General features: G+C 37.2%; 3 protein-coding genes and 2 long non-coding RNA genes across 5 annotated transcripts; all 5 read right to left on the bottom strand.

The window, feature by feature from the left end:
- Positions 1–7,597: 7,597 nt before the first annotated feature.
- LOC120010511 lies at positions 7,598–8,519 on the bottom strand. Its single transcript, XM_038861302.1, has 2 exons — positions 8,312–8,519; positions 7,598–8,217 (listed from the first exon to the last, which is right to left on the bottom strand). The coding sequence occupies exons 1-2, from the start codon at positions 8,517–8,519 to the stop codon at positions 7,598–7,600; spliced, it is 828 nt and encodes a 275-aa protein (XP_038717230.1).
- Positions 8,520–8,543: 24 nt separating this feature from the next.
- Positions 8,544–8,876, bottom strand: LOC120010510. The gene has a single exon (XM_038861301.1). It carries the CDS (start codon positions 8,874–8,876, stop codon positions 8,544–8,546), a length of 333 nt encoding a protein of 110 aa, XP_038717229.1.
- Positions 8,877–8,905: 29 nt separating this feature from the next.
- LOC120011550 lies at positions 8,906–10,568 on the bottom strand. The gene is made up of 3 exons (XR_005471043.1): positions 9,553–10,568; positions 9,106–9,320; positions 8,906–9,015 (listed from the first exon to the last, which is right to left on the bottom strand). It is a non-coding gene; the product is annotated as an uncharacterized LOC120011550 (long non-coding RNA).
- A 6,116-nt stretch (positions 10,569–16,684) lies between these two features.
- LOC120010366 (stemmadenine O-acetyltransferase-like) lies at positions 16,685–18,609 on the bottom strand. Its single transcript, XM_038861141.1, has one exon. The coding sequence runs from the start codon at positions 18,234–18,236 to the stop codon at positions 16,878–16,880; it is 1,359 nt and encodes a 452-aa protein (XP_038717069.1). The 5' UTR covers positions 18,237–18,609; the 3' UTR covers positions 16,685–16,877.
- Positions 18,610–19,147: 538 nt separating this feature from the next.
- Positions 19,148–20,288, bottom strand: LOC120011555. The gene is made up of 2 exons (XR_005471045.1): positions 20,162–20,288; positions 19,148–20,010 (listed from the first exon to the last, which is right to left on the bottom strand). It is a non-coding gene; the product is annotated as an uncharacterized LOC120011555 (long non-coding RNA).
- Positions 20,289–22,475: the final 2,187 nt, after the last annotated feature.

The following is a 22,475-nucleotide window of genomic DNA, read 5'->3' as shown; positions in this document are numbered from 1 at the left end:
CGTTGATTTTTTTTATAATGGAATATTACTCAATTTCATTTCGGATTGACTTTTTTATAATGGAATTATCATAATTCCATTTGGGAAATGAGTGACAGAATTCATAGTCATTTTCATACGACAAACATTACCCACCCTCAAACCTTTTGTTTTCATAAATAATTGTAAATGTCAATAATCTAAGGGTGGTTTTATCCATGAGGACAAAACTTAAAAATTGTATACCAACAAGGATAATCTAAAAAAAAATTTAGAAAAAATGATAAAACCTAACGACTTGTCAAAATACCCTCCCTCCTTCTTCCTCGCGCCACCATATCAGAAGTTGGTCGTCCGAACATCATTTTCGACGAACGAACTACCAAAATGAAGCTCTAGGTCAGCCCAATCAAAACCCAATCATCACCAACAGTAGAAAATCACTTGAGTCACCGAAAAAACTTTGTGAAATCACGGTCACCGTTTGAAAAAGAGCTAGATCCGGCCAATACGGCCAACGCCGACGACCATCAACACCTCCAATCAACTTCACAGGCCAAGGCGCATCACCTTTGAGGTTTTATTGTTTTTTAGAACTTTTTTTTCCATCTGAAATCGGATCTGAATATGCAGATATTATATTTGTTTCGTATATGATATTATATCTGTCAATATTATATATGTTTTGTATCTATCAATATTCTTCTAAATCATTAAAGACAAATAACATTTTAACAAAACAGATAACATCATGACAAATATCAAATTAATCGAAACAGATAACATATCACCAGCAGTCTGCAGATCTCACATCAGAACCAAAAAATCACGAAAATTACCACATAAACTGTCGAAAATAATGATGTGATGACAGATCGAAAGAAAACAACAAGATCTACAGGTCTCATGGTGAGTATGCGTTTATCTAGTTCGAACACAACAAAAATCCGGATGAAAAATCACTAAAAATGCCATAGAATTCTAGAATAAGCGACGAGGGGTGGAGACGAAACTTTCGACAGCTAAGACAAAGCTTCCGGTGGAGGTCCAAGATGAATCATGTGCAGAAGGCATGTGCCATGTTTGAGAATGAAGATACGGGTATTTTAAACAATAAAACCATATATTTTGACTTTTTGTCATTCTGTGAATATTAGTTCAAAATATATGGACTTTATGGAATAAGACTTTTAAGAATGTCCTTATTGGAATAAAACTTTTCAATGAGGGACTTATCCTTAATTTCCCCTAATCTAAGTGGGTGACATGACATTAGCACCAATAATAATTATATCTTTGCCTAACTCAGTGGGTTAATAACCAACTAATTGCCTAACATAGATATAATGGGTCAATTATTAGTCGCGTCCAGAAATTTTATTTGCACCACAAATTTTTTTAAGTTTACACTACTTTTGATTGTTATTTGATTGTGGCTGCTTTGCAATCTTTTGGAAACCAACCACTTTCATTGAGTAACTGCTGAGTTGCCTAGAGATATTTGGAACCCAAATAGGATTTGCAAAACCTGATGGTCCTTGTAAATATGTATCAGAATGCATATCTTTTTGGTTCGTTAAGTACTGAGGAAATTGCTGCCGTCAAAATATGAGGCCAAACATGGAGAATACCTCAACTCCTTTCTTTGATTGGTCTCATGTAGAATTCCTAATAATTGAATAAGAAATAAAGTTCTGATCTGGGTGACTTCTGGTGAAGGGCGATTTTGATCGATTGTGCTATAGGTCTGTGAATGAGGGTGTCAAAATTGGTTTGTATAATAATCTCTAAAAAAATTATTGTATATTTGGACCGCATGAGAGAATTATTGTATATTTATATGCATAAATACATGTGACTTGCTGATGACAAATATATTGTGATTTTGTAGTCTGTTTGAAACCTAGAAAGCAGTAATATAAGCTATTAACGTCCTTTGCAAAGGTTATTATCATAAATCTACACCACCATACATGTCAATAATATTGTCCGTTTTGGGTTGTCCAGTTCCCGTGAATACATCGGATCTGCACAGCTTTCTTCCTCCTTAAGCCCAAGCAAGTGGACTAATCCCAACTCACATGAGCCTAGGAAAAGGCCTTGTTGCATATAGGAGGTGGGCTTTGGTCTTATAAACCACTTGGTTGAGCAATGCCCCATCGATGTGGTATTCAACTCATAACAATTATCAGTTCTAAGTGAAGAAAGGGTGCGTAGTAGAATATATAAGCATACCACCTAGGAGAACATATTTCTGAAGACTTCATTAATACAAATCAGTAAATGGCCTCTATATTATCAGTAAAGGAAAAGCGAAAATGTTCAAACTGCCATAGATAAACTTGTCCCTAAAACTTCATAATCTGGCTGGCAGTACAAGTCAGATGCCAGCTAGATAAATTGTCAGAAATAATCTCTCACGTATTTCAAGACAACTCTGATATACTTTTTCTCTCTCATGCTTCTCTTCTTATCAAATTTACTTTCTTTTTTCTCTCTCTCCCGCTTATCTTTAACTCAGATTTACCCTTTTCTCTCTCCTTCACGAGAGTCATTACAACACCTAAATCAATGTGTAAGTATGATCACAATAATGTAATTAGAAATTATCAATGTGTAATTCCGAATTGAAATAATGTAATTATCTACTGTTGTTTTGTAATCCTCCAAACTGTTTATGAGATATAATTAAGACAACATAATAAAAAATTATAAATTTATCCAGTGTAATTGAACTTGCAAACAATGTGTGTGTGTGTGTATATATATATATATATATATATTATCATGAATGATATCAAAAGAGGAAACAAATTGGATTCACATTGATATTTGTATGTTTTGAACTCAGTCTTTTAGATGATTCCATAGATTGTTATATAATTTTGAGAAGATAATTTTTAATTATAACGTTAGAGCAATATATTGTGAACTGTGTAAGTATGACCACAACAATGTAATTATAAATATCAATGTGTAATTACGTATTGGAATAATGTAATTATTCCCTGTTGTTTTGTAATTAAAGTTATCAGTGTACTTACGCATTGGAATAATGTAATTGAAAACTATCATTGTGTAATTATACATTAGAATAATGTAATTATTCACTTCGAATAGAGTTTTGGGCGTCCAAAGAAAGAGGAGAGCACCCCGACCAGCTCTGAGGCAAAAGCAACATAAGCACCCAAAGACAAACAAACCCACAACATGAAAGACATGAAACACCAAAGGCATAACATGAAAGACCCCAAATAAACAAACTCACACTATGGAAAACCCCAAATAGCGAGCGTAGTTGTTGAAGCCGTTCTCACAAATAAGAATTGCTGTCAACAAGCCAATAAAGAACAGCAGCAGCCCACCAACTCAAACAAACCAAGCTGTGAAGATATGGCGTCATCTTCCTCATCACCGAATCTATGACGTCGTCTGCAGAAGACAAAGACAAAGAGATTACAGATGGAGAGTGGTTGGAGAGAGAGGGGTTGTAGATGAAAAGTGGTTGGAGAGAGAGGGGGTTGCAAGAGAGTGGTAGGAGAGAGCGAGGATGTGGATGGAGAGTGGATGGAGAGAAAGAGGATTTCTAGATAAGTACAAGATTTATGAGAGAAATTTTTTGAATTTCAAAATATTATTTAGTTTTGAAATTATCATGTCATGTGGCTGATATGGAAAGCCAGTTATATTAGGGATAGTTAGGGATGTTTTGCTATATGTATAACTAGTACTACCGAAAAAAAAGTGGTAAAAGATCATGCTGTGGAAAGTTGGAAACATCCCCTACAATCCATAAAAACGAAGAGTATATCATAGCAGGCTATATAGGATTACAAAAGTGTTAGGGATCCCAATTAAAGGCATCCCAGTCATCTCAGTAGTGGATGTGTCACTCTCTTGTTCATGCTGTGGAAAGTTGGAAAAAAGGAAAGGATCTGAAATGAATTTCATCGAAATTAAGACTTTCTTGTTGTTTTTTTTTTTAAAGTTAGATTGTCTAAACAAGCATAACAGGAGCAGGTTTGATAGGTAATCTGGAAGTATTAACAAAATTGAGAGGTTCCTCATTGTAAGAAAATGTAGTAAAAAGAGTCTGCACGTGTTTGTTTTTTTTAGCAACTTTGTGTGCAAAACGACGCCATAGCCTCTTGGTTTTTGTTTATGCAGCTTTCGCTTTTCTTTGGTGGGGGCTATTGCACTCCATGTTTTTCCATTCACACCTCAAAACTAAAAAACTCCATTATAAATCACATGATTCTAAGTTCACCCCTTTTTCATGTTTTTTCTAGGAAAACCGAAGACACCCCAATTATAATTCTTACCAAAAGGTTCTCTCTTGATAGATTTAAATCTATGAATTAAATGCACTCTGTTGAAGATTGCATTCACCAACATCTCTTGTACACGCACTCTGCTTACTAGTTATTCCTGGAGCAGCTTTGCCTCACATAAAGCGAGAGATTTTGCTTCTGTTGCTTCAAATCCAACTTATTTGCTCCAATCACAGGAGTTTTTGGCAGTTGTTTGCACTTGATGACATAAAAGGGTTGGACCACGGGAAGGCTTTGAGCCCATTTCTCCATTAGAGACCGGACAACACATAAATCAATAGCATAGAAGGGTTCTATATATAGAGATATAGAAGAAGAAGATACAGAGGTGGTAAGGGGGTTTCGTATGCGGTAGTGGTGAAAAGAGTTTATCTTTGAATTGGGTTCTAGTGCTCTTCGCATCATAAGAAAAGGAGAGGGAAGAAAATGGGGAAGGAGGAGAGGAGAAGAGGTTGGTGCCTGATGTGTTTGTAGCCTAGGGTTTTTTGTGTTTTTAGGGGTGTGTATGGGAAAATGAGGAGTGCAACTAGCCCCCACCCTTTTCTTTTGACAGCGTCTGGGTGGGTGAAACCGCGTAGCATATTGGCTTTAAACGAGGCAGATTGCTATAAGTGATTCACAAGAAAGCCTCTTAAATAACCCTCTTTCTTTTTTCTTCAGTCATTGATTCTGCAGGCTGCAAAATATCCTTCTCACACATTGTTGTACCCCACTCCATAGTATTCCTTTGCGATTTCTTTCAACATTTTCAACTTCACTTTGCCAGTAGGATTTATTACTTAGAGCACTCCCAATGGCTTCCCCAAGCTCCTCTCTATCCCCATATATAGATAATATACAAAAAAAACCACTTCCCAATGGCTGCCCTATCTTCAATTGAATATCTAAACCATTATCTAAATTGTTTTTCACTATTCAAAACTTGAAGACGCAAAAGACCAGTCCCTAAACATTTTTTTACCCTCAAAATATTATCTCTCTCCTGCCACATCAGTCGAGCACTCACAGGGGTCAATTTCCGTCATTTGCAATCCTCTCTCTCGCGTTCCTCTCTCTCGCGTTCTCGATCTTTCCCCGATTCGCTCTCCCTCGTGTTCGCTCTCTCTCCTCGATTCGCTCTCTCTCGTGCTCAACCGTGCTCAATCGTGCTTCGCTTTTGGTCCCTGCATTTGTCGCGGTTCTCATGCTCAATTGTCCTCAATCCCTCAATCGTGCCTCGCGTTCGCTCCCTGCAAACCCTAACTCGTGTAAGTGCTTTTCTGTATCTGTTATGAGTTTTCTTCCTTTTGATTCATGTATTGATCCTGTGAATTGATCTGCTGTGGTTTCTATTCACTCACTGCAAACCCAAAGTTTAGGCTAGTCGTGCTTAATTTTGTTGATTTCTATATATGCTGTTATATCTGTTGTATATGTTGTGGATTGATCTGCCTCCATCATTATATCTGTTGGTTCATCTGCTATATATATGCATCTGTTGTATTTGAAAGTATTTCATTGTTGTATCTGTCTATGATAGATGGAATACGAGATCTAGGCAAGCCCTTCTTCCTTTGTTAAAGGCTATATAGAATGCCTTTAGTTAGTCTATGTCAAAGTTTTCCTAGGACTTTTTCCTAGGGTATCCATATATCTTCCCCTTAAACTATATGCTTTCTGCTTAGCAAATTTTCTTTCATACAGAAAAAAAGAAGAAGATGCATATATGTTCAGAATTGAGTTGCTGGCAGAACAATTTGAACAATAGCAATGAAATCACTCCCTCTTTTTTATTGGCGCCCATTGCATAATATGATTGGAGGCTCAATCTTTACTATGATGTCCTGGACTCTTTAGTTAGGTGGATGTATTGCCCTTTTTAATCAGTACAAAGACAATTTATTTGGAAGGTACATAAATCGGTATACCTCATTACTAGCAATTGTTAGGCAAGAAATCAATGAGATCTAGATAGATAAATAAACTTTTTACAATTGAATTCCTACTTGACTAATTTCAACAATATTAAGATACTTTATTACCTATATGGATCCTGTGAGGTCAATGTTGTATAATGATACTGTTTTTATTAATTTAGGGCTGGTCATTTTTAGTGTTGGTACTAGTTTTGATTTTCTGGCTCTCATTTCTTTGATTAAATTGTTTGTATATCGTCGTCTGGTTTGTGTTATGGTGGAAACCAATCCCTGTTGTGATCGTCGTCTCAAAGATGTTCTTTGTATCCTAAAGGCCTTATTCTATTGATTTCTATTGATTTTAGAATGAGCATGTCTGTTATGGATTCCCAATAATAACAAGGTGAAGCCAAAGAAATCTGAGAATTATACGGTTCAAGAAGACCTTATTCTAATTGCGGCTTGGGAGCACACTAGTGAAGATGCAATTACCGGGACGGATCAAGCAAATGAGCAATATTGGATTCATGTTTGGCACGAGTATTCTGAGAATGCAAAGTCATATCCTCCTTGTAGTGATAAGTCAATCGTGAATCGATTTAGTGTTATTCGGACCAAGTGTTTGAAATTTTCTGGTATTGTTCAAAGTATTGAGAACGTACATCCTAGTGGCATGGAAGAGAAAGACAAGGTGTTTCCTCTTACTCTTTGATATTGTTTGTTGCATTTTGATAATTCAATTCGACGAATTCATATTTTTACAATTTCAATGCAGATAAATGAAGCTTTGAAAACATGGGCTCTAGAAGAGAAAGAAAAAAGTTTCAAACTACTTCATTGCTATAATGTCTCGAAGAACTCACACAAATGGATGACCGAAGTTGTTCTACCTACAAGTAGAAGAAACATTCCAGCCTCAACGGAATGTTATACCATCGGGCCATGTGGAGCCGGATAGGCCTATTGGGAGGAAAGCGGAGAAAGAGCAAAGGCAGAAGAAAAAGATGAAAGTTGAAGATAGTCAAGAGTCAACAACTTCCGTCAATTTCCGTCATTTGCAAGAAATGCTTCAAAAAATACATGACCAAAGGATGGAAGTTGTAGTTGAAGATACAAAGAAGATGGATGAGCTAATGGATATGAAGAGGGAGAAAATCAGGCTTGATCAATAATGGAGAGAGGAAAAGCTCATGACGGTTGATATGACCAACTTGAGTGAAATGCAACGCAAGTTCGTGGAAATGAAGTAAAAGAAGATATTCAAAAGATATTTTTCGAAATGAGAATGTGTAACAACATTTTTCTAGACATTTATTTAAGTTGGATGGTGAAATTATATTATTATTGAAAATGAGGATTGTTATTGAACTTGAATTAAATTTTCTTATACTTTTACTCGACATTTTCACGCACTTCCCACAAGTGTTCCACTAGATCCTCTTGAAGACGACGATGAATGCTCTTATTTTTTAGCTTGTGACGCCCTTTAATGAATTGATCAAAATCATAATGACATTCAGCATCGTCGCGATCAAGCTCGCTGATACCTACTTCTTCAAGCAGGTAATACTTACCATTCTCAATGGACTTGAACATGTCACGCTCATCTTCCACGATTATGTTATATAATATCACACATGCTTTCATGATATTCTTCAACGTCGCTATTTTGAAATACCAACACCCTTGACGAATGATATGGAAATGTGCTTGGAGAACACCAAATGCACGTTCAACATCTTTCCTGGCACCCTCTTGAGCTTGAGCAAAATTTTTAGCTTTCATGGTTTGAGGCATCGGAATTGTTCTCACAATTGTTGACCACTGTGAATAGATACCATCTCCAAGATAATAACCCATATCATAATGATGATTGTTTATAACAAAGTTCATTGGTGGAGCACGACCATTGATGATGTCTGTGAACAAAGGGGAACACTCAAGAACGTTTATGTCATTGAGCGATCCTGGAAGTCCAAAGAATGAATGCCATATCCATAGATCGCGAGATGCTACAGCCCTCCAAGATTAAAGTTGCTTCTTTATGATGGCCGGAGTAATGACCTTTCCATGCACTTGGACAATTCTTCCATGTCTAGTGCATACAATCTAAGCTACCAAGCATTCCAGGGAATCCACGATCCTCATGTAGCTGAAGCAACCTGGCAATATCAGTAGAATTAGGTTGCCTCAGGTAGCGTTCGCCGAAAATGACAATCACTGCTTCAACAAACTTTTTCATCGCCTCATTTGTGGTACTTTCAACTATCCTTAGATTTTCATCAATCATATCAGCGGATACTCCATAGGCCATCATTCTGAGAGCTGTAGTAACTTTCTACAATGAAGATAACCCAGCCTTATTCGCAGCATCTCGAGATTGAACGAAATAGTTGTCATAAGAAACAACACTTTCATGAATACGATTGAACAAATCACGGCTCATACGATATCGCCTTCGGAAAATTTTTTCATTGTATGTCCGGTTGGCAGAGAAGTAGTCATGCACTAACTTCTCGTGGCCTTCTTTCCTGTTGTGGTTGATAAAGACACGGCCAGGAGTAGAACCTCCTCTTTTCTTCAACTTGCAATTTGAACTTTCAACTTCGACATGCACCTCATCCTCTTCTGTAGACTCAAGGAGCAAATTTCTGACAAATATCACCCACATTCTTTAAATACCCTCGAAATTTTTCAAAAAGTATCACTAATATGCATCTGAAGAATATTTATATCAAGGCATTAACAGTTGGTAGGGGAACTCACCAAACTAATATTTGAAGTACCACCACAACCCCCAATTGCAAACCCTGTTAAACCACAAAAATCCCGCATTATTGTTAAAATATTGACTAATTATAGAAATCTAAAAATTCCAAAAAGTTTGTTAATTTAAGAACCTGAGAGTGGGCTATTTGAAGGTCTTGTTCAGGGGTGTTTGCCTTATGCAACTGGACTCTAGCTGCAGCAGGAAGGCCTGCTCACAGGAATAAATTTATTATTTTAAGGTTAGCTACATCTGAATTAGTTCCAAAGACTGGACATGCAACTTTTTTCCCAGGATTGTTCACACAAGTGAACAATCTGGAAGACAATCTAGCTGCTGCAGGAAGGCCTGTTCATAAAAGTTTCAAATTAATTAGCTTCAATCAACATGGGCAAGTGATCACCAGAACTCACAATAAGAAAATTTAGAAAACTAATGTGTATTACCTTATTTTCTCATGAAAATAAAATCAGGTTATCTTCTCACAAACCAAAAATCTCGAAGACAGTTTTAGTTGTGCATTTTTGTCACATATATTTGACTCAGCAAGGTTTACTGAATCCTATCCATAAATTATTACCTTGTTAGGTCTGGTCTCAAGAGCAAACAATCCACCATAGACAGGCGCAGATATGCCGAAGAAGACAGAATAAATCCATTGCGGGCATGCATGCCATTTGTACAAAGAATTGCGCATAGGTATCATCCAAACAAAAGGTTTCAAATTAATTAGTTTCAATCAACATGACTAAGTGATCACTGAAACCCACAATAAAAAATATAGAAAATAAAGGAGAGGAACTCAAACTGAAATCACTCAGCTGCCAAAGTCAAGAGGCCTCGGTTCAGATCAATGTTTTCACCGCACAGTATCGATCCCTGGTGCATTTTCAGACTTTCTGCATTTTCCAATATCTGTATTTCACATTGCTTAGCCAACTGAAATTGGGCAAAGGTTGCCCAACACTTATCTTGACCAACGTGCTTCGTTTCGTATCAGAAAATTCTTAACCTACAAAACATGAAAACACAAAATGGATAGCTTACATCTTCATCATAACAAAAGAAAAAACATTGACATTTTTCTCCGGCGTTCATAGCCCAATTGGAAAAACTGAAAGTAGGGACCAAACCCATATCTTGATATTAACGGCAGCATTTGGCTTTGATTGTTCTATGATAATACTCTTAGATTAAGGGATTGTCTGCAAGTCTCTTTTTGAATGCTTATGAAACAATGGGAGATTGTTCAGAAACCCAAAATTCATAGTTGACGAACACAATATTTCAGGCTGCCACACAAATAACCCGCCATAGCAACCTGCAATATTAAGTCAGCAGCATGAGAGAGTGGATCTCTCTTAAACTACTATCTAGGACAAAGAAGAAGAAATACTCAGCAGATTCTAGTCATATTGAAAGTCCATGAACTTCCTTTTCCCAGAATAAAAATAAAGGAATGTGATGAAAATGAGAGAAATTAATTAAACAAATGACAAACCGAAACAAATGAAATCAAATTCTCCGACCGTTCCATTTCCAAAACCTCAGATTTTGAGCCCAAAAAAAAAAAAAAAAAAAACCGAATCACCCGCGGGGAGAACATAACAGGTGAAAGAGAAGAAGAGCTTGACCAAAAAAGACTCTGGATTAGCCGTATGAACACGAACGAAGCGCCCACAATCAACGGGAGAGGAGGTGCATGTATCAGGTTTCACGGTGAAGATCAAAAGCACCAAAACTAATCGCAAACCTAATTTGATGCCTTATGGAGTACACTACACTCGAGGGCGAGTCTTGGGAACTCCACAAGAAAATGAATTCAGATTCTGGTACACAAAATGGTTTTATACATCAAATTTGCATTAATGCAGAAAATAATGAGAGGGTAGCAGATTTTGTATTCCTAGCGCATGTAGTGGATTTGACATCGTCAATGCACGCACCGTTTGTTTTTACATCATATGCTTTGATACCGTATACTACCAGAATGTTCTTGCTGCCTTTTTTGCCTATTACCTTCTTCTTTATGCTGGGGATGTGGGCATGGGCTAAGCCCTTCAAAGTCTCATTTTACAACCTTAGAGGCCGCCTTCACGAGACCTGGGCAGTACCCAGGTTTGGTTTTCAGGTAATTTCAAGGATTCAATCAAAATCTCTCTGGATTTCTATATGTGAAGAATGGACGTTTAATTTATGGTGTGTCTTTTTTGCACTACTTCTTGCCATTTGCCTTGGATAAACTCGTTGAGGATGTCATTCTTGGTGCTGATAGACTAGTGTTAAGGTCATTAGCTTGGCAGCATTGAATAAGGTTGGTGAACGCTTTTTGTATTAAATATGATTCCTTATATACAAGTGGATCTGTTGCTACTTTCCAAAGTGTTTTTAAGAATGAAATATAGATACATCTGAAACACCCGGGTTTGTCTGAATGGGTTGTTGAAGGAATTAATAATGGGCGTCACTATTCCCATCCATTTTTTTACTTGTTTCACCCCCTTCATGAAATCATGACGCTTGTCCTCCTTGTCTGACCTTACCTTGTCTGACATTCAAAAAAAAAACCCCCCTTTTACTTGTTTTACCCCCCGAAGCAACCGGCATGAAAAACAATGAAGTCGCCACCAATTGATTTTTAGGATGCAATTGGACATCCGTTCTGGTCTACGAGAAAAATGGGCAAAGGGGTATATTGAGCATGGGGAAGGTGTTAGGCACCCCACAACTCCCGAAAATGATTACCTTTGAATGTTTTCCTATTTGGCTCTAATTTGTTTTTGAAAATCTCATTGTGAATGTGATGAAAAATCCACTTGGAGTGGTTTAAAGAAAAAAGGTGCACGGGATCACTGCGGCCATTCCCGACTTGGCCAAAGATTAATAAAAATTCCACTTAGAGTGGATTTGTATGATTTGAAAAGAGGGTGCACGGGTTCATTGAGGTCATTCCCGGCTTGGCCAAAGATGAATAAAAATTTCACTTGGAGTGGATTTGGATGATTTGAAAAGAGGGTGCACGGGATAATTGGGGTCATTCCCGGCTTGGCCAATAATGCTTAAAATTCCACTTGGAGTGAATTTGGATGATTTGACGGGATCATTGGGGCCATTCCCGGCTTGGCCAAAGATGAATAAAAATTCCAATTGGAGTGGATTTGGATTATTTGAAAAAAGGTGTGCACGGAATCATTGGGGTCATTCCCGGCTTGGCCAAAGATGATTTGTTTTGCTTAGTCTGGATGAAAAATTCCAATTTGAGTGGGTTTCAATATTTTTGGAAAATGTACTTTTTGGGGACTTGGTTGATGTACCAAAAGGGCCCACAATCAAATAGAAATGTTCAATTCAAGTCTTACTCACAATTATACTCTTCATGAGAAAAGAAAGAATTCATTTAAGGCCCATCAGACGGGTCAAATATCTTTAAACCCCACTTTGAGTCCTTAAATAAATTCTCCTAATACTTCGCTTTCCGGGTCCACGAAATCCAAATGTTTTGGATGAATGCCAATGGAACCCCAATATCTTGAAGGCTCTTTGGTATTTAAACAAAACATAAGGGTTCCATAATTAATCTTGGTGTGTTTATTAAGGTGAGACGGCTTGAATTAATTCTAATGACTAACGCATTGCATTCATTTTCATTGCATTTAAACAATCCTAGCATACATCTAAGCATCATGGCATAATGTGAAAAATCAAAGTTCTAAGCATGCATTCTAATGCAATCATCATTCACAAAATCAATTCCTAATTTCTATATGCTTCTAGCATCTTAGGATATCATGTATGCATTTTTTATTTTACATCCACTATTTTTCTACACTATTACAAGGCTTACACTTTACAATTATGTATAAAAGACAAATATAAAATGAGGAATACAAATATTATACAACAATTAGAATATTGCCCATGAGGCCCGTTGCTCAAATCCGGTTCAAATCCTCTAAGTATTCCCTTCAGCCCAAGTGCTCTAAATTGCCCCTCGGCCCAAGTAGGGTCAAGCCCGATCCAAACCCAACAAACAAACACAAAAATGGGTTAAAATGGATACTCAATTTCAACCAATTCAATAGACTCGAAGATGCACGAATCATAAGCTAAAACAATCAACAATTTCAACACCAAACATTCAGGAATGTGTCTAGAACCAATAGTCTATCATGATCATGGTAACATGTATAACAATCAACCTTGCATTCATAACAGAAATATGAGCTACAGGCCCAGAACTTTCTCATTCGAAATAACGCATAAGGCACATCCACACAATCAAGAACTAGGCATGTATCAATTAAATCACACATTCAAGCTGAACATCATGTAACCACAGGTATCAAACTAAATCAAACATTCAAGCTGAACATTATATAGCCGCACCAAGCACCATGGAGAACAAGCCAACATGTTAAAATCCATAAACAACCAGCAGCAACTTCATAGAAGGGCAAGCTAAATCAGGTATTAACAATCAAATTTCAACCCCAAAATATCACCACCCGATATCAATACAACATGCCATGACCAGACATCAAAACCAGCAAATCAAAAATCATGTATTAACACAAACAGTAAACTGATAAACCCATAAATTAGCTCAACATAAACATTTTTCATGAGTCAAAAACAAACCCAGATAAACGAAGCTGAGAATAAACCTATATCAATCCAGATCCAAACACAAATCCATGTATCTAAGTTGAATAATCTTCACGTCATTAAACCAAATTGAAAAAGAAGTTGAAGCGAGAACACCATAGAGTAATGAGAAATTACCTCTTCTCTTTCTTCTCGGTTTCACCTCTCTTCCCTTTTGCTCTTTTTTTTCAGCTTTTCTTTTTGTCTTTTGTGGTGTCCGGCTGCTCTGTTACCCTGATTTTCTTGTTGTGCGGCTGCTCCAATCTCTCTCTTTTTTTCCTCTGTTTTTCTTATGCCGGCTTTGCTCTCTCTTCTTTCTTCTTTTTTCTCCTCTCCCGGTTTCCTCCTTTCCTTTTTTTTTTGTTGTGCGGCTGCCTCTTTTTTTTTTTTTTCATCTCGAAGAATGCTGTCTTTCTTTTATATTAAGAGAGAGTGAGACCCCCTCTCTCCTAAAACCCTAGTTCTTTCCATTTGTCCCTTTTGCCCTTACTTTTTCTTTCCTTTTAACCAATGTGGCTATTCTTTTTGATCTTTTCCACTTTTAATTTTCCATTTAATTAATTTATTTTTATTCTCTATATATTTTCTAGGGTTTTGTTGTATTGGGCTTGAGTTTGAATTTTATGGGCTTATGGTCCAAGAAATGGGTCTTAGGATTTTTGTATGTTTGTGGGTCCATGAAATAGGCATTGAATTTTTGTTTAAGTATGTGAGCCTATGACACGGACTCTTGAATTTTCGCATTTTTGTATATTTTTGTTTTTATTAATTATTATTCGACCGGACAAAAATCGGTTACTACAGCTGGCCCCCTTTGTATGTCTTCTATGAAATAAAAGGCAGACAAAGGTGTAGTTAACCGAGTTTCATACGGGAAGGATGAGGAAAGGTGCTCGGGATCATTGTAGCCACTCCCGACTTGGCTATGAAAAGTGCTCGGGATCACTATAGCCATTCCCGGCTTGGCTGAAAAAAGTGCTTGAGATCACTGCAGCCATTCCCGGCTTGACTGAAATCTGTGCTCGGGATCACTGTAGCCAATCCCGGCTTGGCTGATATATGTGCTCGGGATCACTATAGCCATTCCCGGCTTGGCTGATGGTGCTCGGGATTATTTGGAGCCATTCCCGGCTTGGCTATGGTGCTCGGGATCATTTGAAGCCATTCCCGGCTTGGCTATGGTGCTCGGGATCATTAGGAGTCATTCCCAGCTTGGCTAAAAAGATTTTTTGTTTTGAGAAAAGGTGCTCGGGATCACTGTAGCCATTCCCAGCTTGGCTGAAAACGATTTTTTGTTCTGAGAAAAGGTGCTCGGGATCACTGTAGCCATTCCCGGCTTGGCTGAAAATGATTTTTTTATTTTGAGAAAAGGTGCTCGGGATCACTGTAGCCATTCCCGGCTTGGCTGAAAATGATTTTTATTTTGCAGATGATATTCAAGAGTTTTTGTAATCTCGTCTTAACAGAAAGATGTTTCAAGCAAGTGATATGTTTTGATTTGAGGAAAATGACTATGTCCAAGCTGTACCTTCTACATAAACCTGCCATAATACAAAAAATACAAACCTTATGCAACAATGATGCATGTAATGACCAATTTTGTTCAAATAATGAGTGAATGCATGTTCTCTCAAGGCTTTGTCATCCTCAATCACGCGTACAGTTGCGAATTGCTAGAACAAATCTGCTTCTTTGTAGGGTTTGACTTTCTGACTCTGGATTGTCAATGCATCTTCTCTATGCTGATTAGTAAAGGCCGTCACTCATTTCAAACCCAACTCTTCAACTATCTCTCTTCCTTTTCTTTGCCTATTTGCATGGGTGCCCACTTTTGAGTTCAAGGCTGCCAGCTCATTTGGATTTTCTTTATTCATTTTATTGTGCGCATCTTATGAATGCAATCCTCTCTTTCCTGCTAATGCTTACCTCGGCTACCAGTTTTTCATTCAAATCCTTTCCAGCTTAAGATGCCAAAATCTAATCAAATTCCTGTCAAAAGTATTGTCCCAATGCACTACTCATATTTTCTGTCAAAACTTTGTCAGTGATAAATTCAATAGTATAGCCATGCACGTCAATTGCTGAATGCAAATGATAAACTTTTTGGAATATGGAACGAGAATTGAATTGGGATATGGAAAAAGATGTCACAAGTGACAAAACTGCATAAGCGAATTTCTTCACCATTTTTATTGAAAAGGATTGGTGACAATCGAAAAACCTTTAGACAAAGATATGTGCGAGAATGTAGAGAAATCAAAGGAAGAAAGGACAAACCAAGCTTCTCCAAGATGAAATATGTGATAATTCAAAGATTCAACCAAAACTGCCCCAGTTTTGGTGTGCCACTTAACAATGATCAAATCTAACTCGTATGAGGCTGCCTTACAACTTAGATCCTTCCGAAAGCTCCCCCACCAACGCAAGCGTTTGTAGCCCAAAGGCTGTATGATTCAATCCTTTCGATATAGAATGATAGGAAAAATGTAGTCCTATTTTTATCAATTGAAAAGAGTACTAATTAACCGAGAATACAGGGGAAACCTTCAATGCAAAGGGTAATCGACAAACCAAAATGATACATGTCCATAATTTTCTCATCCATAAACTTACATAATCTAGGTCCTAAGCTAGATAGGTATGCCACATAGATTAAAAAAACAAACAAAACTTTATTAAATAAACCACATAGGCATGACACATGTTTATGTACTTTTATGGATGTTTATTTTATGAATGTGTAATGCTTTCGATCCACAAATCATGGATTCTTTAACAAAACATCCCTAATCTTGAACCTATCAGACTATCAGAGGACGTAGATCTCAAGTCCAAACCTCTAACTCACCCGATTAGGCCAACGCAGGCCCAAAACTTTTTAGGAACAAAATTGGACTAGCATAGTGACATTTGACAAAACTCAAAAGTAATGGCGTTTTTTACTTTTGAGGAGGAAAAAATATAAGAAATTTTAGCTTAAATTTGTAAGTAGTTTTGACTCTTAACTTGTGAACACTTGACATTAAGTCAACCTTATAATTGTTTTGTGTAGGCTCTTTGGCTGGATAGGGTCCACAAAGTTATATCCTTTGGATGATTTTGTAACTAAAATCATCTGATAAAACAAAAATAAAATCATTGTGGAGAAATCATCCACCCATAAGCCTTTTTCAAAATGACAATACAAGAAGAACAAGATTGATCAAGAACGACAACATTTTACAAAAGAAATTAAAATACAAGAAGAAGGAACAACATTGATCAAAGATTTGAGCTTAACAAACCAATTTGTAGAGGATTTGGGTCTACTGAGACTAAAGAGCGGAGTTCCATGTGATGCTCTAGCATAGTCATGGTTTCTTCATCCAATACCACACAAGCTTCTATTCCATTTCCTTGTCTTGTATCCATGAGAGTGATGAAGGATGCATTGGGTGGTTCTCCAAGTAAAAAGGGAACCCATAAAGGCTTTCCCCACCCAAAATCGAACTCATAAAATCCCATATTACACCAGCTATTCAACTGAATTGGTACCGCTCCCTCCGACAAAGCCTTAGAACACAATTTACCAATCTCATTCAAAGACTCACAAAAGAAGTTAAACCCCCCATCACCTTCAAGGCTCTTCACAAACTCACCATTGATATGCGACATGGATTCCCTTATCCGATGCACAATATCACACAACTCCCCGGTGTCCCCAACTTGAGGGACTATGGGTGCTAGCCAAGCAAAATTCCCCACAGCAGTATCAGGGATCGGTGGCACTGCCTTCCGTCGCAAGTTCACGGTAGTTATTGCCAATGCTGATTTTTGTTTGCCTGATTTTACTCTCAATGCTGATATGATGCACTTAAGGAACACTGCAAAAACCACCTCTACACGCGTTGGGTTCTGGACTCCCGAGCTCATTGTTTTAGCCTTTAGTTTGGTTATGACTGATCCATCAAACACAAATCTCTTTCCAACAAACTTGCCATTTCTATGGTAGAAACTCGTCAAGTTAACAACTGTTAGATCCTCTGGGAATGCATCACTAGTTTGTGGAAAGATAGACGAGGCACTAAAATTGGGAGATAAATTAACTCCAGTACTCGGCTGTCGAGCAATAGTAGCCCAAGTTTTCAGGAATCCACTTGAAGCGGTTGCATCCAAAATACTGTGTGAAAAAAGAAAGGCTATGGCTATACAACCACAAGAAAACAGAGTTTCCTGTATCACAATAACATGAGCTCCTGATGTTAACTCAGTTGAATAAATCCCGCTAGGAAGAAAGTTAGGGAGTGTTGAGGAAGTTGGTTGCTTGAGACAGTCGCTTAAATCACAATTGACTCTAGCACTGATATAGCAGGCACCCTCGTCATTACAATCAATAGAAAGACTGTCCTTGGCTTTTCCGGCGAGAGGGTAATAAAGAGTAAGTGTTTTTGAGAGAGATTTTTTCAAGAGTCTTGATGTTTCAGAGATGGAATTAGCTTTGTTTGGGGGATAAAAGAGAAGATTAGCAGCATATACGCGAGGTTCGAATTGATCAAGGAGAGAGATGTGGTAAGTTTTGAGGTGAATGGGTGTTGGAGAAGAGGGTTTGATACATTCTCTGGATATTATCTCCACCTCCATTGATTTGTTTTCACTGGCTGACTAGCTACCCAATCACAGTGTTTGTTAGAGATTTGACAGCGGAAATAACACAAACAATACAAGAGACAGCGATTTACGTGGTTCAGCCAAGGTACCAAGTCCACGGGAGTGTTGCTAGTATTCACTATGAAGAAATTATCTCTGAGGAGACACAACGGGATACAAAAGATTTCTCTGGTTTTTGGTCTATATCATGTAAGCCTAGCCTAAGCAATGTATATATAGTAAAATACATGCATGAATTAGACTCCATCACGGCTGCTCCCAAGTCCAACTCTTGCTGCTGCTCAAAGTGGAGGCTTCACTTAATGTGTAGCATGCGCAACACATTTAATGGTGGCATGCACTACACTTAATGGTGGTAGGCCACACATCAACCAAATCAATTAATGGTGGCATGCACTACACTTAATGGTGGTAGGCCACACATCAACCAAATCAATTAATGGTGGCATGCACCACACCTATCAACAATCTCCCACTTGGAGACTTGACACCAATTGCATCCTTAGGAACTTCAAACGCACTGACAACACTCAAACGTCTGTCTTCTTCAACCTAAAAGACCAACTGAAGTTGAGAATAACTTCAGTTTCATTGCAAGCTCCTACTCACTTGCATTACTGACCTTACAACAATGTTATTAAAACCGACCTGAGCATCGATCTGGGTAAAGGATCGGATCACTGGTTCAATCAGTGTGTCAACGGTTTAACCGTATGTTCAATTAATAAATAAAAAATATATTATAATTAAACTTAATGCTAAAAAATAAAAATAAATAATGAAATATGATCATCCAAAAAAATATGTATGTAATATTGACATTTAACAATGTAATAATAATATATTATATTGACATATTGATTTTATTGATATATTTTGATAAGTGATAATTAATATACATATATTGATATTATCATATTATATGTAAAAAAATGAAATACATGTAATGAAATTACGAAAGAACTCAATGTTTTGTAGTCATTTAACTCTAAAGAATAGAGAATGAGAGGTAGCCTGGTTGGTCAAGTTGTCTGCCCAGGACCTTGAGGTCCAAGGTTCCATTCTTATCAGGGGGTTGGGATTTGGGTAGCTTCCATCCGCTATGGTGGCCTTCATGCCCCTCGGTCATGGCTTAGCGTGTGTATGGTCTATGGGTCTTTCAAAAAAAAATCTAAAAAATAACATCTCTAGTTCATGTAAAACCGGCTGGGTCATCGGGTTTCTGGTCTGACCGTCCGATTTTGTCAGTTTTCACCGAGTCACATGCTCAAACGGTAATATTGATAGAACTATGCCGGTTTGGTAATCGGGTCACCAGTTTTCTGGTCCGATCGGCTGGGTCAGTCCGGTTCTCACAACACTACCTTACAAGCTTTGTCAAGCAAAATGGGTAATGGAAGACATGTAAGGACCCAGACAGTGGAGATGCATGTATAGCACAAATGTATGAATCAAAGATAACCTGTGGCATATATTGAAAGATCCAGACCTTCCTGAATCAAAAAGAGAAGACACCTGGAAAACCTAAGCTATGGCTCTAGAAACTACGTTCTTCAGAGAAGACGACACCTGAAAAACTTGCTCCCAGAAAACGACGAACGCCATAAAACAATGCAAGAATTTCAGCCGCACGATCTTCTCCCACCAAAAGAAATCAGACTAACGAAATAAGAAGCCAACAATAACCGCACGATTGAAATCCAGACTCTACAATTGAGGAACCGAGGAACATTTATAGGTGCACAGCCTACATGACAAAGAAACAACATTGAACTCACTTAAAAAATAAAGTTGAACAAAGAAATCCAGATATTCATACTCTGAATCATTTAACTCACTTGAACAAAATGTAACCATAAGAGGATACATAGTATAATCGAAGCAATTGGCAATAATACCTTTTCTATTGAACGAAGGACAGAAGAAGAAACTTTGCTGGAAAAAGAATTGATGCAGGCATTTGGAATGTGTGATGTTGATGGAGGAAGCGAAATGCTAAGTTTGCCTATTTGTTTTTAACTCACATTATAAATTTTAAATTTTAACTAAGGACAAAGTTGGCATGATGGAATTGTACATCAAAACAATTTAAATTTATTTATAAAAAAAAAAATTGTTAGTTGTAAGGTTCTTTTGCTGGCCAATGCCCTATTTGATCCAAAAAGAAAGTTATCCTGAATTATTATTATTATTATTATTATTTGGTCAAGTGGCCAAATCTTGATATTCTGTCTGACCAATCATATATATATATGACCTTTAATCTGGCAAATGTGTGCAACCTTTAATTATACTTCAAATAAATTAATGGAGCATGAGGATTCGTTGATTTTTTTTTTATAATGGAATATTACTCAATTTCATTTCGGATTGACTTTTAATAATGGAATTATTATAATTCCATTTGGAAAATGAGTGACAGAATTCATAGTCATTTTCATACGACAAACATTACCCATCCTCAAACCTTTTGTTTTCATTAATCATTTTAAATGTCAATAATCTAAGTGGGTGACATGACATTAGCACCAATAATAATTATATCTTTGCCTAACTCAGTGGGTTAATAACCAACTAATTGACTAACTTAGAGATAATGGGTCAATTATTAGTCCCACAACACTGAATCTTTTACTTGCATCATTTAAATTTCAGATTTTTTTTTTTTTACAGATGAAAAATTCTACTGATGAAGCCAATAAGAATTTAACCTCTAAGAATAAGATGATTGGGAGATAGTAAAAATCCTTCAACTCATCATCTCCCTCACCCTAACCTTATCATTAACAGATTTTTCGACTAACCTAACACGTTACACATGTCACCTGTAACTCGTGTTTCACATCTAATACGAGCGTGCTTCCAGAAAAATATTATTACAGCATATATCACATTCCAACGGATTCAGCCCTCCGAAAGAGTTCTTTTGATTTTTTTCACAACATTTGCATGAGACTAAAAGAAAGATCTTGGGGTCGGGATGAAAATCATAAATTAAAGAAGGTGATGTGTATGAGTGTGTAAATTTCGTACTTTCTAAACTCAAAATTTTATGTTAAGGGTATTTTAGGTTACTCACTATTAATTTGATGTAAATTTATAATAAATTGCTGTAAACTTATAAAGTGAAATTTTGTGATGTAAACTTAACAGCTTTTAGTGTGTAAATAAAAGTTCTCTTATTAGTCATACTCATCCTGAATTTTGTGGGACAGCAACGCCTCGTTGCTTTGATCTGAAAAATGGACCAAAGAGGGGTTAATACAATGGTCATTTATTGTCAAATTGTTCCAAATTGGTCATCAACACTACAATTTGTGCCAATTCAGACCCTCAATTAGAATTGGGCAATTTCGGTCAGTCAACCTGCTGAGTTGTTAGGTTGATAGTTAACAAGTTAAAGATTGCATATGTGACAAACGACGTTCACACGTGGCAAACAGTGACCTAAAATATAAAACTATCAATTTTCTCCACCTACACGACGTGCTCAAGGTTTCCCTCTACGAGCAAATGCAATGGTAAAATTTTGCTAGGCCAACAAAAATCAATATTGCCAAACAGTCAAATCAACAAAATACGTCTTTCAATACAACCATATCAACAAATCACAGATTCTTATACATTATCCCTTCCCACCCAACATGGAAGCCAATAATATTTCATGTCTCCATGTTGTCCACAACAAAACTACACCAAAACACAAAATCTCAATATAGCCACATCAGCAAAACACGTATCTCAATACAACTACATCAACAAAACACATCTTCCAATAGTGCCACACAAAATCTCATATGTTTTTATTGATCCAACAAAATTTTATCATTATGACTGCTCTAATTTCCTAGCCATTATCACTTTCCACCCATTTTGCCTCTACTTTCACCATAAGCCCTGCTAGCTTCCCCTCTTTTTCAACCACCGCCATGGTTTGAATCCGGATCCTGAAAAAAGGTCGGACGATTTTAAAAAGAAAGAAACAGTTCAAGACTTTCGAGGCTCTCGGAAAGCCCACAACTTCCACGATGATGAAAGTGGTAACGGGGCAGAAGATCTGGTTCTTGTTCTCTTTTGATGGGTGTAGCAGAATCAAGAATCATTCAAAGTTTCGACCCCTGAAGTATGTGGTAGCAGATCTAAAGAGTTTCAACAAGAAGATGCTGACTATTTGAAGCATTGTGGTGGCGGATCTGAAGATACTCCTCGTTG

Source organism: Tripterygium wilfordii, chromosome 12 (assembly GCF_013401445.1).
Source record: "Tripterygium wilfordii isolate XIE 37 chromosome 12, ASM1340144v1, whole genome shotgun sequence".
Lineage (NCBI taxonomy): Eukaryota > Viridiplantae > Streptophyta > Magnoliopsida > Celastrales > Celastraceae > Tripterygium > Tripterygium wilfordii.
This window is presented reverse-complemented; position numbering and strand designations above follow the sequence as displayed.

Bases quoted from the DNA above. Each gene is read 5' to 3' on its own strand.
- LOC120010511 (XM_038861302.1), bottom strand. From the start codon at position 8,519: ATGGCCTATGGAGTATCCGCTGATATGATTGATGAAAATCTAAGGATA. The intron at 8,218-8,311 runs GTATGCACTAGA...GGAGGGCTGTAG, and splicing joins AATGCTTGGTAGCTTAGATT to CATCTCGCGATCTATGGATA.
- LOC120010366 (XM_038861141.1), bottom strand. From the start codon at position 18,236: ATGGAGGTGGAGATAATATCCAGAGAATGTATCAAACCCTCTTCTCCA.
- LOC120010510 (XM_038861301.1), bottom strand. From the start codon at position 8,876: ATGTGGGTGATATTTGTCAGAAATTTGCTCCTTGAGTCTACAGAAGAG.